Below are 15,500 nucleotides of genomic sequence, written 5' to 3' on the forward strand. Positions count from 1 at the left end.
ACCAGAATCCACCGGGATGAGTCATTCACACAAGCTCCAGTCTGCACTCTGCATCTACCCTTTGGAAATTTCACGTCTTCATGATCAGGATCGAACCCGGGTCTCTCGCGCTGAGGCAGAAGCTCCACCGCTGTCCTTCACGCCTTCAGTGCCCAGTGTGTGGACCCTGAGGCTGCAACGTGAGTGAGGTGTTGGTCTGTTGAGCCCCATCAGGACAGCTCCAGGTTCAGTCATCTCTCTTCTCCACGACCCGTGACCCCCCCCCCCCCCACCCGAGATACCATGCAGTGATCACTGCTGTCGATTCCATGTGTTGACGGTAGTTTAGTTTCTATATATTTGTGCAAATGTCTTTTAAAAGTCAAAATTATAGCTACTTTAGTTTAGTTTATTGTCACTTGTATTGAGGTACAGTGAAAAACGTTTTTGTTGCTTGCCTACCAGTCAGTGGAAAGACGATACATGATTACAATCGAGTCGTTCACAGTGTACAGATACATGATAAAGAGAATAACGTGAATAACGTTTAGTGCAAGATAAAGTCCAGTATATCCGATCAAAGATAGTCCGAGGGCCTCCGATGAAGGTAGAATGTAGCTCAGGACTGCTCTCTAGTTGTTGGCGGTCGCCTGATAACAGCTGGGAAGAAACTGTCCCTGAATCTGGAGGCGTGCGTTTTCACAATTTCTGTACCTTCTGCCCGATGGGAGAGGGGAGAAGAGGGAGTGGCCGGGGTGCGACTCATCCTTGATTATGCTGGTGGCCTTGCCGAGGCAACGTGAGGAGTAAACTGAGCTAACGGAAGGGAGGTTGGTTTGTGTGATGGTCTGGGCTGCGTCCACAATTCTCTGCAATTTCTTGCGGCCTTGGATGGAGCTGTTCCCAAACCGTGCCGTGATGCATCCCGATAAAGTGCTTTCTACGGCGCATCTGTGGAAGTTGGTGAGAGTTGTTGGGGACATGCCGAACTTCCTAAACCTTCGCCTTACAGTCTTTTTCTTTGCACCGTCATGTGGAATTAAAGTGCATTTTATGTATGATTTATGTTTTCATGTGTTGCCCCAGTCTTTGTGATGTAAGCAAATTTTTCATTGTACCTGGCCGAGGTAAACTTGACTTGACTTGCATGTTCTCCATCTATCCAGGAGGTGTTCCATTCGGACGTTTCTCCACAGCACTTTGTTGCAGGCTTGCTTCAATTCCAAGCTCTCCACGTGACTTTGTCCTTCTTATTCCTCTGCTGCAGGTTAATGGGAACGCTCCTCCCAAATTGAAGAAGAGTGCTCACGAAATGATCCTGGATTTTATCCGCTCTCGTCCTCCGTTAAACCCTGTAAGTGCAGTGGATTTCCAGAATTCACACAACCTCTGTCTGCCTTATAAAGCAGTCTGATAGCTCTGTCAGCCGTGAGTGTGGATCGAGGAGTCTGAAGATGGAGACAAAGTGCTGGAGTAACTCGTCGGGACAGGCAGCATCTCTGGAGAGAAGGGATGGGTGACGTTTCGGGTTGAGACCCTTCTTCATACTGAGAGTCAGGGGAGGGGGAGACTGGAGGTGTGGCAAGGGTTCAGATAGAGGAGTTTGAACGTGATGGCACTTTATTTATGGCTCCTGGTTTTGGATGTTTTCCGCAGGTTTGCTGTCTGTTTCATCCACAACTTCACGTCTGACGTTCTAAGATCTTTAAAGCAAACGGCCTACCCTGCTTTAATCGGACTTTAGACTTTAGAGATACAGCCCTTCGGCAAAACCGAGTCTGCACTGACCAGCGATCTCCCTGCATACTAACGCACTCCCACACCCTAGGGACAATGTACAATTTTACTAAAGCCAATTAACCTACAAACATGCACGGCTTTGGAGTGTAGAAGGAAACCGGAGCACCTGGAGAAAACCCACGCGGTCACTGGAAGAATGTACAAACTCCATACAGGCAGCACTCGTAGTCATGATCCAACCCAGGTCTCTGGCGATGTAAGGCAGCAGTCTAAAGAAGGGTTCCAACCCAAGACATCACCCATCCTTTTCCTCCAGAGATGCTACCTGACCTGCTGAGTTACTCCAGCACTTTGTGTCTATCTTCGCTGTAAGACAGCAACTCGACCGACCGCTGCGGGCTTTGTGCCAATCTTGTCCAGTCAGTGTTGTAACAGATTGTTATGTGTTATTTTGGCCCAAGGCATCTGCCCGGAAACTGAAGCCCACCCCTCCTCGGCCCCAATGCCTTCACGAAAGAATATTAGAGGAGATCAAGTCCGAGCGGAAGCTGCGGCCCGTGTCGCCTGATGAGATCCGCCGGAGTCGACTCGGTGAGTTCGCTCAGCTCGGGTTTCCATGGTTACAAGCGGTTCTGCATTTGCTTCTCGTGTTGCAGCTTCATTAAAGACTTTGCTTACTCTGCATTTGGAGTATTGCAGGCAGTTGTGGGGATGCCCCCTTGCAGGAAGGTTGTGGAGGTTATACAGTCATACAGCGTGGAAACACGACCTCCGGGCCTACATGCGCACACCGACCAACATGCTCCATCGACACTAGTCCCACCTGCCTGCCTGCCTTTGGCCCACATCCCTCTAAACCTATCTGATCCATGTACATAGAAACATAGAAACATAGAAAATAGGTGCAGGAGTAGGCCATTCGACCCTTCGAGCCTGCACCGGCATTCAATATGATCATGGCTGATCATCCAGCTCAGTAACCTGTACCTGCCTTCTCTCCATACCCCCCTGATCCCTTTAGCCATAAGGGCCACATCTAACTCCCTCTTAAATATAGCCAATGAACTGGCCTCAACTACCTTCTGCGGCAGAGAATTCCACAGACTCACCACTCTCTGTGAGTCTGTTTTCTCATCTCGGTCCTAAAAGACTTCCCCCTTATCCTTAAGCTGTGACTCCTGGTTCTGGACTTCCCCAACATCGGGAACAATCTTCCCGCATCTAGCCTCTCCAACCCCTGCCTAAGGTAGACACAAAATGCTGGAGTAAGTCAGCAGGACAAGCAGCATCTCTGGAGAGAAGGGATTACTTCTCTCCAGAGATGCTGCTTGTCCAGCTGAGTTACTCTAGCATTTTGTGTCTACCTTTGATTTAAACCAGCATCTGCAGTTCTTTCCTGCACATGTCTACATGTTTCTTAAACGTTGCGATAGTACCTGCCTCAACTACCTCCTCCAGCAGCTTGTTTCATATATACCACTGCCCTTTGTGTAAAAAAAAGTTACCCCTCAGGTTCCTATTAAATCTTTCCCATAAACCTTAAATCTATGTCTTCTGGTTCTTGATTCCCTTACGCTGGGCAAGAGACTCTGTGCGTTTACCCAATCTATTCCCCTCATCCTCCTATGCTCCAAGGAATATAATCCTAGCCTGCTCAACACCTCTCCCTATAGTTTAGGCCCTCGAGTCCTGGCAACATTGTCGTAAATCTTTTCTGCACCCTTTCAAGCTTGACAACATCTTTCTCGTTCAAATGTTGACCAAAGCCGAACGACATATTCTAAATGTGGTCTCACCAACGTCTTATATAACAGCTACATGACCTCCCATCTTCTATACTCGAAGGAAAGGTTTTGGATAGGGTACAGAGGGAGGTTGAGAGGGAAACATTATCAGGCATGATTGAATGTCAGACTTAATGGGCCGAATGGCCTGATTCTGCTCCTAGATCTTTTGGCTCACTAGAATGCTGCCTGGATCAGAGGACATTCGTTGTAAGGAGTGATTGGACAAACGTGGGTTATTTTAGTTTAGTTTAAAGATACTGCATTGAAACAAGCCCTTGGGCCCATGCTGTGACCATGGATCACCTGTTCTATGTTATCCCATTTTCTCAACCCACTCTCTACACACCTGGAGCAATTTACAGAGACCAGTTAATGTACAAACCCGCACGTCTTTGGGATGTGGGAGTAAGCCCACGTAGTCACAGGGAGAACGTGCAAACTCCGCACAGACAGCGCCAGAGGTCAGGATCGAACCTGGGTCTCTGGTGCTGTGTGAGGCAGCAGGACTTTGCCGTCCTCCAGAGCTTCAGAGGCTACGGAGAGACCTGATAGAGGTTTATTATCTCCCGAGAGGGAAAGGTAGGGTAGATAGAGCCTTTTGTCCTGGGATGGAGATGTCAAGAACTACGCTGCATAGGGTTAAAGTGGGAGCTGGAGAGTTTAAAGAAGATTTACGAGGCACCCTTTTTTTTTTTACACAAAGGGTGGTGGATATATGAAACAAGCTGCTGGAGGAGGTAGTTGACGCAGGTAATTTTTGGTGCTGAGTGGGAGGTGGCTGGAACGTGCTCCCAAGGAAACTGCAATATTTAAAAAGCTTTTAGCCAAGTTTTTACCAGAATGCTGCCTGGATTAGAGGGTTTCAGCTACAGGGAGAGGATGGAGAGACTTGCGATTGTTTTCTCTGGAACTTCAGTGGCTGAGGGGAGACCTGATAGAAGTATGTAAAAATGATGAGAGGCATCAATCGGATAGTCTGTCGGAACCTTTTTCCAGGGTGGAGATGGTGTCAAGTTAGGAGGAGGGGGAGTTCAACGAGATCTGGGTGTCCTAGTGCATCAGTCAATGAAAGGAAGCATGCAGGTACAGCAGGCAGTGAAGAAAGCCAATGGAATGTTGGCCTTCATAACAAGAGGAGTTGAGTATAGGAGCAAAGAGGTCCTTCTACAGTTGTACCGGGCCCTGGTGGGACCGCACCTGGAGTACTGTGTGTAATTTTGGTCTCCAAATTTGAGGAAGGATATTCTTGCTATGGAGGGCGTGCAGCGTAGGTTCACTAGGTTAATTCCCGGAATGGCAGGACTGTCGTATGTTGAAAGGCTGGAGCGATTGGGCTTGTATACACTGGAATTTAGAAGGATGAGGGGGGATCTTATTGAAACATATAAGATAATTAGGGGATTGGACACATTAGAGGCAGGAAACATGTTCCCAATGTTGGGGGAGTCCAGAACAAGGGGCCACAGTTTAAGAATAAGGGGTAGGCCATTTAGAACGGAGATGAGGAAGAACTTTTTCAGTCAGAGAGTGGTGAAGGTGTGGAATTCTCTGCCTCAGAAGGCAGTGGAGGCCAGTTTGTTGGATGCTTTCAAGAGAGAGCTGGATAGAGGTCTTAAGGATAGCGGAGTGAGGGGGTATGGGGAGAAGGCAGAAACGGGGTACTGATTGAGAGTGATCAGCCATGATCGCATTGAATGGCGGTGCTGGCTCGAAGGGCTGAATGGCCTCCTCCTGCACCTATTGTCTATTGTCTGTTGTCTATTGTCCAACACTTGAGGGCATAGCTATAAGCTGAGAGGGGGAAGCTTTAGTGGATATTTGCGGGGCATGTTTTTTTTTACACAGAGTGGTGAGGGCCTGAAATGCATTGCCAGGGATGGTTTGGTTTAGTTTAGGTTGGAGATGCAGCATGGAAACAGAACGGTAGACCAGTTCAATGTTATCCCACACTATGGGGCAATTTACAGATGCCAATTGACCAACAAACCTGCACGTCTTTGGGGGATGTGGGAGGAAATTGGAGCACCCGGAGAAAACCCACGCGGTCATTGGGAGAACGTACAAACTCCGTGCAGACGGCACTCGTAGTCAGGATCGAACTGGGTCTCTGGCTCTGTGAGGCAGCAACTCTAACCCTGAGCCAACTGTGGAGGCAGGCAGGTACGACAGTGGCATTTAAGTGGCACATGGAAGGGCATGGAATGGACAGGCAGGTGAGATCAATTTAACTTGGCATCATGTTCGGCACACACATTGTGAGCCAAAGAGTGCGTTCCTGCACTGTTCTGTGTTCTGTGTTTAGGAACAGCACCTCATATTTCGCCTGGGCAGTTTGCAGCCCAGTGGTATGAACATCGACTTCTCCAACTTTAGATAGTTCCTCTGTCCCTCCCGTCCCCTCCTCCTTCCCAGATCTCCCTCTATCTTCCTGTCTCCACCTATATCCTTCCTTTGTCCTGCCCCCCCCTGACATCAGTCTGAAGAAGGGTCTCGACCCGAAACGTCACCCATTCCTTCTCTCCCGAGATGCTGCCTGACCTGCTGAGTTACTCCAGCATTTTGTGAATAAATACCTTCGATTTGTACCAGCATCTGCAGTTATTTTCTTATACTGTTCTGTGTTCAATTGGCACGCAGGGAATGGAGGCAAATAGATCGTGTGCAACCGGATGGCATTAATTCAGATCGGGATAATGGTCGGTGCAGAAATGATGGGCCCAAGGAGGCCGTTCCTGAGCTGACTGTTCATGTTCTAATTGCTCAGCTCTAACAGTGACCTGTGTGCGTAGAGTGACTGAATCCACACCCACTTAAAAGGCAGTTTGGAAGTCAACTACTCTTTAGAACAAATGAAAATCAAAAAACTACAGGTTCTTGGTTCTTGGTCCTCCAAAATATTCCAAATGGAATTTAAACTGGAGGTGCTGCAAATCTAAAATAAAAACAGAGTGCTGGAAACATTCAGCAGTTCGAGGAAACCTCTTAACTCTATTTCTCATTCCACTAATGCAGTTTGACCTGCTCAGTGTTTACCAAAGATACTAGAAGAGCAAGATAGACCACTCGACCCTAAAAAACCGTAGTATGTCATGGCGCCATTTTAGTAGGCAGAAACTTGCAGAAACATTTAAAATTAAAAATACCAAAAATCTGTGAATTGATAGATGATATATATTCTGCATTTTTATGGTATCATCACACATACTGTTCCCCCACAACACTGATTACACTGTGAGAGGCAGAGCGATCGGCAGGTTTTGCTTACTAAAATGGCGGACGTCCCACTCCTTTGCGCACTACACTTCAGTATCGGCGATTTTGACGGAGTGGTTCATCTTGCTCCTCTAGTATCTTTGGTGTTTACAGCACTTTCCATTCTTTATATGATTTCCAGTTCATTTTAATAAGTGATATGAGACCCATCGTCCAAGGCAAAAAGTTAAAAATCAGCCTGGTTGTCAAGCCCAGTTTGAAACATCCTCCTGCGGTCTGTCCGCAGAAGTTTGTTGCTTAACACTTCAAGATGAGGTTTTAAACAGTTGTCGTTTAGTAAAATGTGGGGGCAGGTTCCTGGCCATCAAGTCCAGTCCTTCTTCCCCTGGCAGCATGCCCGCCCCAGTGTGGCAACCAGCAGTATCCATGGGAACTGCAGGAAACCTCCAGAGGACAATAAAGGGGAAGTGACTCCGGCTAGAAATTCTTTAGCTCAACAGAATGTTTTTGTGCTGCCTAAAAGACCTGCATCGTGAAATACAGCTGGATGTTAGCTGCATGCGACTGTGCAGATTGCTAACTTTCTTCCTGTGTGTCTCTGTGTGTGTGTGTGTGTGTGTGTGTGTGTGTGTGTGTGTGTGTGTGTGTGTGTCTGTGTGTGGAAGCATGTCATTGATTGACTTCTACTTTATTTTCACATGACATGTCACAGTGAAATTCTTTGTTTTATATGCCATGCGCAAGGTATGCAAAGAGTACAGGGTGCCGACAAAGTTACACAAGTGTTCAATGTAGTCCCCAATGGTCCATGTGTTCTCTGCGCTCCACCCCCCCACCCCCCCCACGCTGGGTCCCCAAGGATAATCTACATCCTTGTCTACATCCTCCCCCTCTGTCCTCTGCGTAAACAAAAAAGAACTTGACCCACACATGCCCTTTAAACTTTGCCCTTCTCACCTTAACGTTATACCCGCTGGTCTTTGACATCTCCACCCTGGGAAAACGATTGCAACTGTAGAAGGATGAGGGGGGATCTTATTGAAACGTATAAGATAATTAGGGGATTGGACACATTAGAGGCAGGAAACATGTTCCCAATGTTGGGGGAGTCCAGAACAAGGGGCCACAGTTTAAGAATAAGGGGTAGGCCATTTAGAACGGAGATGAGGAAGAACTTTTTCAGTCAGAGAGTGGTGAAGGTGTGGAATTCTCTGCCTCAGAAGGCAGTGGAAGCCAGTTCGTTGGATGCTTTCAAGAGAGAGCTGGATAGAGCTCTTAAGGATAGCGGAGTGAGGGGGTATGGGGAGAAGGCAGGAACGGGGTACTGATTGAGAGTGATCAGCCATGATCGCATTGAATGGCGGTGCTGGCTTGAAGGGCTGAATGGCCTACTCCTGCACCTATTGTCTATTGTCTATTGTCTATTGTCTTCTCTATCTGTACCTCTCGTAATTTTCATTGATTAGTACGGGTGTCAAAGGTTATGGGGAGAAGGCAGGAGAACGGGGTTGAGAGGAAAAGATAGATCAGCCATGATTGAATGGTGGATTAGATTTGATGGGCCGAATGATCCAATCCTGCTCCAATAGTATGAATTCGTGAGGTCTTCCCTCTGCCACAAGATCAAATAACGCATGTTTTTCCAACCCCTCCTTGCAGCAAACCCCCTCAGACCTGAATTCCCCTGCACTCCTAAGCAAATGTGGAAGTACGGAACTTGTCTGCAACTGGTCCTCGGTGAACAATTGGAAGGGTGAAGTTGGGGATGACAGTTGTGGGTTCTCTGCAACTTCCAGTGGTGAATCTGCTGGGGGAACCTGGGCCAGATTAGATCACTTCAGGGCCAGATTAGATCCTCTGTACTGCTTCCAAATAATCGGGCCCCATATCTGAGGAAGGGGCCGAGTGGCCTAATTCTGCTCCTATCACTTACACGAACATAAATATTGGAGTTACGGCCATGTAATTGACTCTCTCTGTCTCTCTGCACATTGTTGCGAGTGTGAATGACGATAATGACCCTCTAATGTTGCTGTTCTTCCTAACCATCCGGTTGTTTTTCTTGCAGTAAGGAGGCCAATTAGCATGTCTCACAGTTTTGACTGGTCAGGTAAAGGCAGCTCTCCCCACCCCCCCCACCCCCCCCCCCCCGTGCGCTCTGTTGTCACGTCTTGCTTCTGCTTTTGCACCTCATCGTTATGTTGGTCGTTCTCAGCTGCGTGGACTCGTTCGTCTCTGTGCCGTGCTGCCGTGTGACATGCTTGGTGCAGGGGCTACGATGGTGTCATATCGATATCTGTGGTGTCGGGGTGCTTTCATCTGGTGATGTTCTTTGTGAACGGAGTCTAAAGCCACTGAGCGTGGCCAAAAGTGAAATTTATATTTATTTATTTATGTCATAAGTTCTAGGAGCAGAATTGGGCCCTTCTGTCCGTTCAGTCTACTCCCCCATTCTATCATGCCTGATTTATATTTCCCTCTCAAGCCATGGCCTCCACAGCCTTCTGTGGCAATGAATTCCACAGATTCATCACTCTCTGACTAAAGAAATTTCTCCTCATCTCCCTTCTGAATGTACATCCTCTTATTCTGAGCCTACGGCCTCTGTTCCTCGACTCTCCCACTGGTGGAAACATCCTCTCCACATCCACTCTGGCCAGTCCTTTCACTATTCAGCCTTTCAGTTTCAATGAGGTCACCCCTCATCCTTCTGTACTCCAGCCCAGTGGTGTCAAACGGGATCATTCTCGTAAACCTCCTCTGGGAGGTCCATTCCTCTATCGTGTCATGGGCCAGTCCGGTATTTATCATCCATCGCAGACTGTGTTTGAGAAGGTGGTGATGAGCATCGGCCCTTAACATGACAGCTCTTCAGGTGAAAATGCTCCCTCAGTACGTCATCTGTCTATAACTTGTGTTTCCATTGCACAAATTGGATATAACACAAGCTATGAATTAGGGGATAGTACAGAGACATAGTGTGGAAACAGGCCCTTTGGCCCTCTGAGTCCGTGCCGACCAGCGATCACCCCGTACACCAGCACTTTCCTACACACTAGGCACAATTTACAATTTTACCAAAGCCAATTAACCTACAAACCTGTACGTCTTTGGAGTGTGGGAGGAAACCAGAGATCTCGGAGAAAACCCCAGGCAGGTCACGGGTAGAACGTACAAGCTCCATGGAGACAGCACCTGTAGTCAGGATCGAACCTGGGTCCCTGGCGCTGTGAGGCTTAAATTCTACCTCTGCGCCACCGTGCGACTATAAGCTAAAGGGAAGGTTGGGCAGGTTATTTCTTGGTGTGCAGGAAGCTATGACATCAGTACTCAGCTTATGCCATAGAGATGTATAAAATCATGTGGGAAATAGATAGGGTGAATGCCTTTGGAGTGGTCTTCTTCTCAGGGTAGGGGAATTAAGAACTGGAGGGCAGAGGTTTAAGGTGACGGGAAAGATTTAATGAGAACACGAGGGGCAACTTTTTCACGCAGAAGGTGGCGGGAATATGGAACGAGCTGCCAGAGGAAGTAGTTGAGGCAGGTACACCAACAACATTTAAAAGATATTTAGACAGGTACGTGCATAAGAAAAATCCAGAGGGATATTGGCTAAAGATGGGCAAACAGGACCAAAGCATCTTGATTGGCATGGACGGGTTCAGCGGAAGGGTCTATTTCTGTGTTGTATGAAAAATAACTGATCTCGCCCCAGCACCCTTTTCCCCATTGACACAGTTACTTTCATTACACGATTTTCTATAACATGAGGTTTCTTAGGGATGCAAGTATTACTTCACAGTAGAACAACCTGTATTACCATCCCCATCCTCACCTGCATCTCCTGCCCCTCCCCCCCCCATGGTTCCTGTCCTGCCCCACCCCTCGCCACTCCTCCTCTCCATCCTCCTCCTTCCTCTCCCTCTCCCCCTTTGTGAAATCCAGTTGTTTGGGGTGTAGGAGGTAGGAGGAGGGGGGGGGGGGGGGAAGCTTGTAAAAGAGCTGGAATGTTGTAACTAAGTAATAACTTGTATAATCAACAATGTGGGAAGAGCCATTGGAGTCTGTTCTCCCACTCCAATCAGGTTTGACTCACTGATTAATGTGGGGCTAAGATGCATTGATGCATTAGCTAAGCAATGGCTCTGGTGACAACGCAGTGGGTTGATGTTTTACTAACATGTGAAATAGAGGTGGTTTAACAACGTTAATTGAATTTCCGTGGAGTTTGGTGTTTGTCCCCATTAGTATTGCCTCCTTGCCAGGTTTCTACATTGATCAGCACTTGACCCATTCCTCAGATTTGACCAATTACAAAGGTCAAGTCGACCTGACCCATTCCAAAGGTCAAGTTCATTTGACCCATTCCATAGGTCGAACACTTGACTCATTCCAAAGGTCAAGTCCACTTGACCCATTCCAATGGTCAAGTCCACTTGACCCATTCCAAAGGTCGAACACTTGACCCATTCCAAAGGTCAGGTTCACTTAACCCATTCCATAGGTCAAGTCCACTGACCCATTCCAAAGGTCAAGTCCACTTGACCCATTCCAAAGGTCGAACACTTGACCCATCCCAAAGGTCAAGTCCACTTGACCCATTCCAAAGGTCAAGTCCACTTGACCCATTCCAAAGGTCGAACACTTGACCCATTCCAAAGGTCAAGTCCACTTGACCCATTTCAAAGGTCAAGTCTACTTGACCCATTCCAAAGGTCTTTAGTTTATTTTACTTTAGCAAAGTTATAGCACAGAAACAGGCCCTTTGGCCCATCAAGTCTGCGCCGACCAGCGATCAGCCCGTATACTAACACTTAACTATACGCTAAGGACAATTTATAACTTTACCACCGGCAATTAACCTACAAATCTGTACGCCTTTGGAGTGTGGGAGGAAACCAGAGCGCCTGGAGAAAACCCACATGGTCATGGGGAGAACATACAAACGTACAAACTCCGTACAGACAGCTCCCATAGTCAGGATCTCTGGGGCTGTAAGGCTACTCTACCGCTGTGCCACCTATCCGTCCCAAATTCCAACCCATTACTAAGGTTGTCAACGTGACCCATTCCAAAGGTCAAGTCTCAAAACTGCTGTTCATCAATCATAGACCAAGAACACCTTAAGAAATGCTTTATTCACAAGATGACAAAATAATACATGAGATGCATACACTATACACCAGATGGCCAGGGGGGCATGGTGGTGTAGCGGTAGCTTTGCTGCCTTATAGCGCCTGAGACCCGGGTTCGATTCTGACTACAGGTGCGGTCTGTACGTAGTTTGTACATTTTCCCCGTGACCTGTGTGGGTTGTCTCCAGGATCGCCGGTTTCCTCCCACGCTCCAAAGACATTAATTGGTTAATTGGCTTGGTATAATTGTAAATCGCCCCTAGTGTGTGTAGGATAGGGTTAATGTGCAGGGCTCGCTGGTCGGCACGGACTTGGTGGCCCGTTTCCGCGTTGTATTTCTAAACTACACTAAAAATATAGAAAAGATGCGCTTCAAACCTGGCCGATTGGTGTCGGGTTTTCCGTTTCATTTTTCCCCGGTAATTTACTCAAAACCAAACGGTTCTGAAACCAGCCAGGTGGCAACTCTAACCTCGACATCTTGGGCCTGCCCACCGTAAACTGCACAGGAACTGCAGCGCCGGACCGCTCAACCCCTCCTTCTGTCCTTGCAGACATGTCTACCCCGGAGAGGAGCAAGAAGGACCAGTCCCCCCTTGTGGCCAACGGGGTGGTGATGTCTCAGACGACTGAACACGACCATTGCGCTGTGCACATTCAGAGGAAGAAGTTGCTGAAGGCACCGACGCTGGCTGAGATCGACAGCTCCGACTCTGAGGTAAAAGCAAGGTTGTTGCTCAACCCCATCCTTGCCTTTGCGGTTTATTTCCAGTTTATTATTATCGAAACATATGGGATCTTATCGAAACATATAAGATTATTAAGGGGTTGGACATGTTAGAGGCAGGAAACATGTTCCCAATGTTGGGGGAGTCCAGAACCAGGGGCCACAGTTTAAGAATAAGGGGTAGGCCATTTAGAACTGAGATGAGGAAAACCTTTTTCAGTCAGAGAGTTGTAAATCTGTGGAATTCTCTGCCTCAGAAGGCAGTGGAGGCCAGTTCTCTGAATGCATTCAAGAGAGAGCTAGATAGAGCTCTTAAGGATAGCGGAGTCAGGGGGTATGGGGAGAAGGCAGGAACGGGGTACTGATTGAGAATGATCAGCCATGATCACATTGAATGGTGGTGCTGGCTCGAAGGGCCGAATGACCTACTCCTGCACCTATTATCTATTTATCGGGATGCATCACAGCATGTTTTAGGAACAGCTCCATCCAAGACCGCAAGGTATCAGGCAAGAGGTACAGAAATTTGATAATACGCACACCTCCAGATTCAGGGACAGTTTCTTCCCAGCTGCAATCAGGCAACTGAGCCGTCCTCTCACCAACTGGAGAGTGGTCCTGACCTCCCATCTACCTCAGTGGAGACCTTCAAACTATTTTCAATCAGACTTTACCACGCACTAAACATTATTCCCTTTATCCTGTATCTGCGCACTCTGTGCGGCCCGATTGCAATCAACAACAAAAAAGCTTTTCTCTGCACCTCGGCACACCTCATCTCCGTTCTAAATGGCCTACCCCTTATTCTTAAACTGTGGCCCCTTGTTCTGGACTCCCCCAACATTGGGAACATGTTTCCTGCCTCTAACATGTCCAACCCCTTAATAATCTTATATGTTTCGATAAGATCCCATATGTTTCGATAAGATCTAGAAAATGCTTTCTATGGGGCAACAATTATGCCTTTGCCCCATAACCCCTAACACCATCTGTAGAAGTTGGTGAGATTTGTTGGGGACATGTCGAATTTCCAAAGCCTTCAAAAGAAGTAGAAGCGTTGGTGCACTTTCTCGGCCATTAGGCAAGGGTCACCAAAGATTAGTAATGGTGTCAGGAGTTATGGGGCAAAGGCAGGAGAATGGGGTTGAGAGAGAAAGAAGGATCAGCCATGATTGAATGGCGGAATAGACTTGAAGAGCCTAGAATTTATGAACTGAAAGTGTCTGTGTGTTTAGTATAGTTTAGAGATACAGAATCCATCGAATTCACGCCAACCATCGATCACCCGTTGACACTAGTTCTACGTTATCCCACTTTCTCATCCGCTCCCCATACACTGTTCACTATTCCTTGCACTTGTTTTAATATTCTGATCCCCTATCTCCCAACACAATACAGGGAACTCCTGTGCCATTTGTATGGATTAGGAGCAGGTTACTGAGTAGAACTCTATCCAATTGGAGATATGAAGATGGCCTAATTTTCAGCAGCTTATGATTTTCAAGTTTAATTTAGAGATAGAGCGTGGGAACAGTCCCTTCCACCCACCGAGTCCATGCTAGCCAGCGATCACCCTGTACTTTAACACTAGGGATAATTTACAATTTGCAGAAGTCAATTAACCTACACACCCGTATGTCTTTGGAGTATGGTAGGAAACCGGAGCACCCAGGGAAAAGCCCTCGCACAGGGAGAACATGCAAACTCCGTACAGACAGCACCCAAGGTCAGGATCGAACCCAGGTCTCTGGCACTGTCGTCTTCTTGCGTTTGAGGCACTAGAGGTTATGTAACGCCCTCCAGGCACTGTAGACAAAAGTGGCAATCCCGTGGGTGTCGCTCAGTGCAGGCGGCCAGGGTATAACCAGGGATCTTTAGATGGGAGCTGGCACTTTTGTGAGTCTCGGAGCAGGATTGCAGAGACTTTGTGGGTCTGTAGCAGATGTTCAATGATGGTGGTCTTTGCCTTGGTGAGGCCTTCCCGCATTCAGCTGCGGCAGGGTGATGCCACCCGGTTCGACATCCGTAGGTGCCCGCCCCAAGAAGGGCGCGTGCTCGGGGTTGGTGCCGAGCTGCAGCGACTGAGGTTGCACTTGGGCTGCAAGCTGTTGTTGTTTGTTCGTTGTTATTTCTGCTATTTCTGCTTCTGCTGTCTCAGTTTGTTGTCGTTCGCCTGACTGAGGTCAGTTGACAGGGCTCACCACGGGGAGGTCGATAACGTGAGGCCCTCTGGCACCATGAGGCAGCAACTCGACCACTGCACCAGCGTGCTGCCCAAGTTCCTTTGTTGACTGAATGTTTGCGTGGATGTTGTTGACTAAATGTTTGCATTCCAGGGTGGGCTGTTCATAGTGGTTGGACCATGCAGCAGCTCGTGAGCCACACGCTGCCTGTGATACTTTGAACAGTGGTGCTCAGTGTGGGCGCACCTCGGGCCGTCTCATGTCTGCTTTCAGTGAGAAGCTGCATGCACTTTTAGTTAACTTGTGCTCCAATCATCTGACCATTCCGAGAGGGCGCAGTGTTTTGGTGACTCCGATTCACAGCAGAGTTTTTGTGCTTTTTTTCCCTCTCCTGACTACAGGTGCGGTCTGTATTAAGAGCTCTATCCAGCTCTCTCTTGAATGCATTCAGAGAATTGGCCTCCACTGCCTTCTGAGGCAGAGAATTCCACAGATTCACAACTCTCTGACTGAAAAAGTTTTTCCTCATCTCAGTTCTAAATGGCCTACCCCTTATTCTTAAACTGTGACCCCTGGTTCTGGACTCCCACAACATTGGGAACATGTTTCCTGCCTCTAACGTGTCCAACCCCTTAATAATCTTATACGTTTCGATAAGATCTCCTCTCATCCTTCCGAGTGGCCACAGTGTTTTGGTGACAACGATTCACTGCAGTGTTTTAGTGCTTTTTTTTCC

At 47.8% G+C, this 15,500-nt stretch overlaps 1 protein-coding gene across 2 annotated transcripts in view; it reads left to right on the forward strand.

Annotated features, from left to right (window-relative positions):
- The window catches only part of LOC144592878 (protein spire homolog 1-like), a 160,254-nt gene that overhangs the window by 113,846 nt on the left and 30,908 nt on the right, over window positions 1-15,500 (forward strand). The window contains exons 7-10 of one of the 2 annotated variants that reach the window (XM_078398078.1): window positions 1,247-1,333; window positions 2,181-2,310; window positions 8,788-8,829; window positions 12,409-12,572. In XM_078398078.1, coding sequence (XP_078254204.1) covers window positions 1,247-1,333; window positions 2,181-2,310; window positions 8,788-8,829; window positions 12,409-12,572 — 423 coding nt within the window. The remainder of the gene's footprint in view (window positions 1-1,246; window positions 1,334-2,180; window positions 2,311-8,787; window positions 8,830-12,408; window positions 12,573-15,500) is intronic. The other variant, XM_078398079.1, reaches the window with a different exon arrangement.

The sequence above is a fragment of the Rhinoraja longicauda genome, chromosome 4, assembly GCF_053455715.1.
Source record: "Rhinoraja longicauda isolate Sanriku21f chromosome 4, sRhiLon1.1, whole genome shotgun sequence".
NCBI classification, from domain to species: domain Eukaryota; kingdom Metazoa; phylum Chordata; class Chondrichthyes; order Rajiformes; family Arhynchobatidae; genus Rhinoraja; species Rhinoraja longicauda.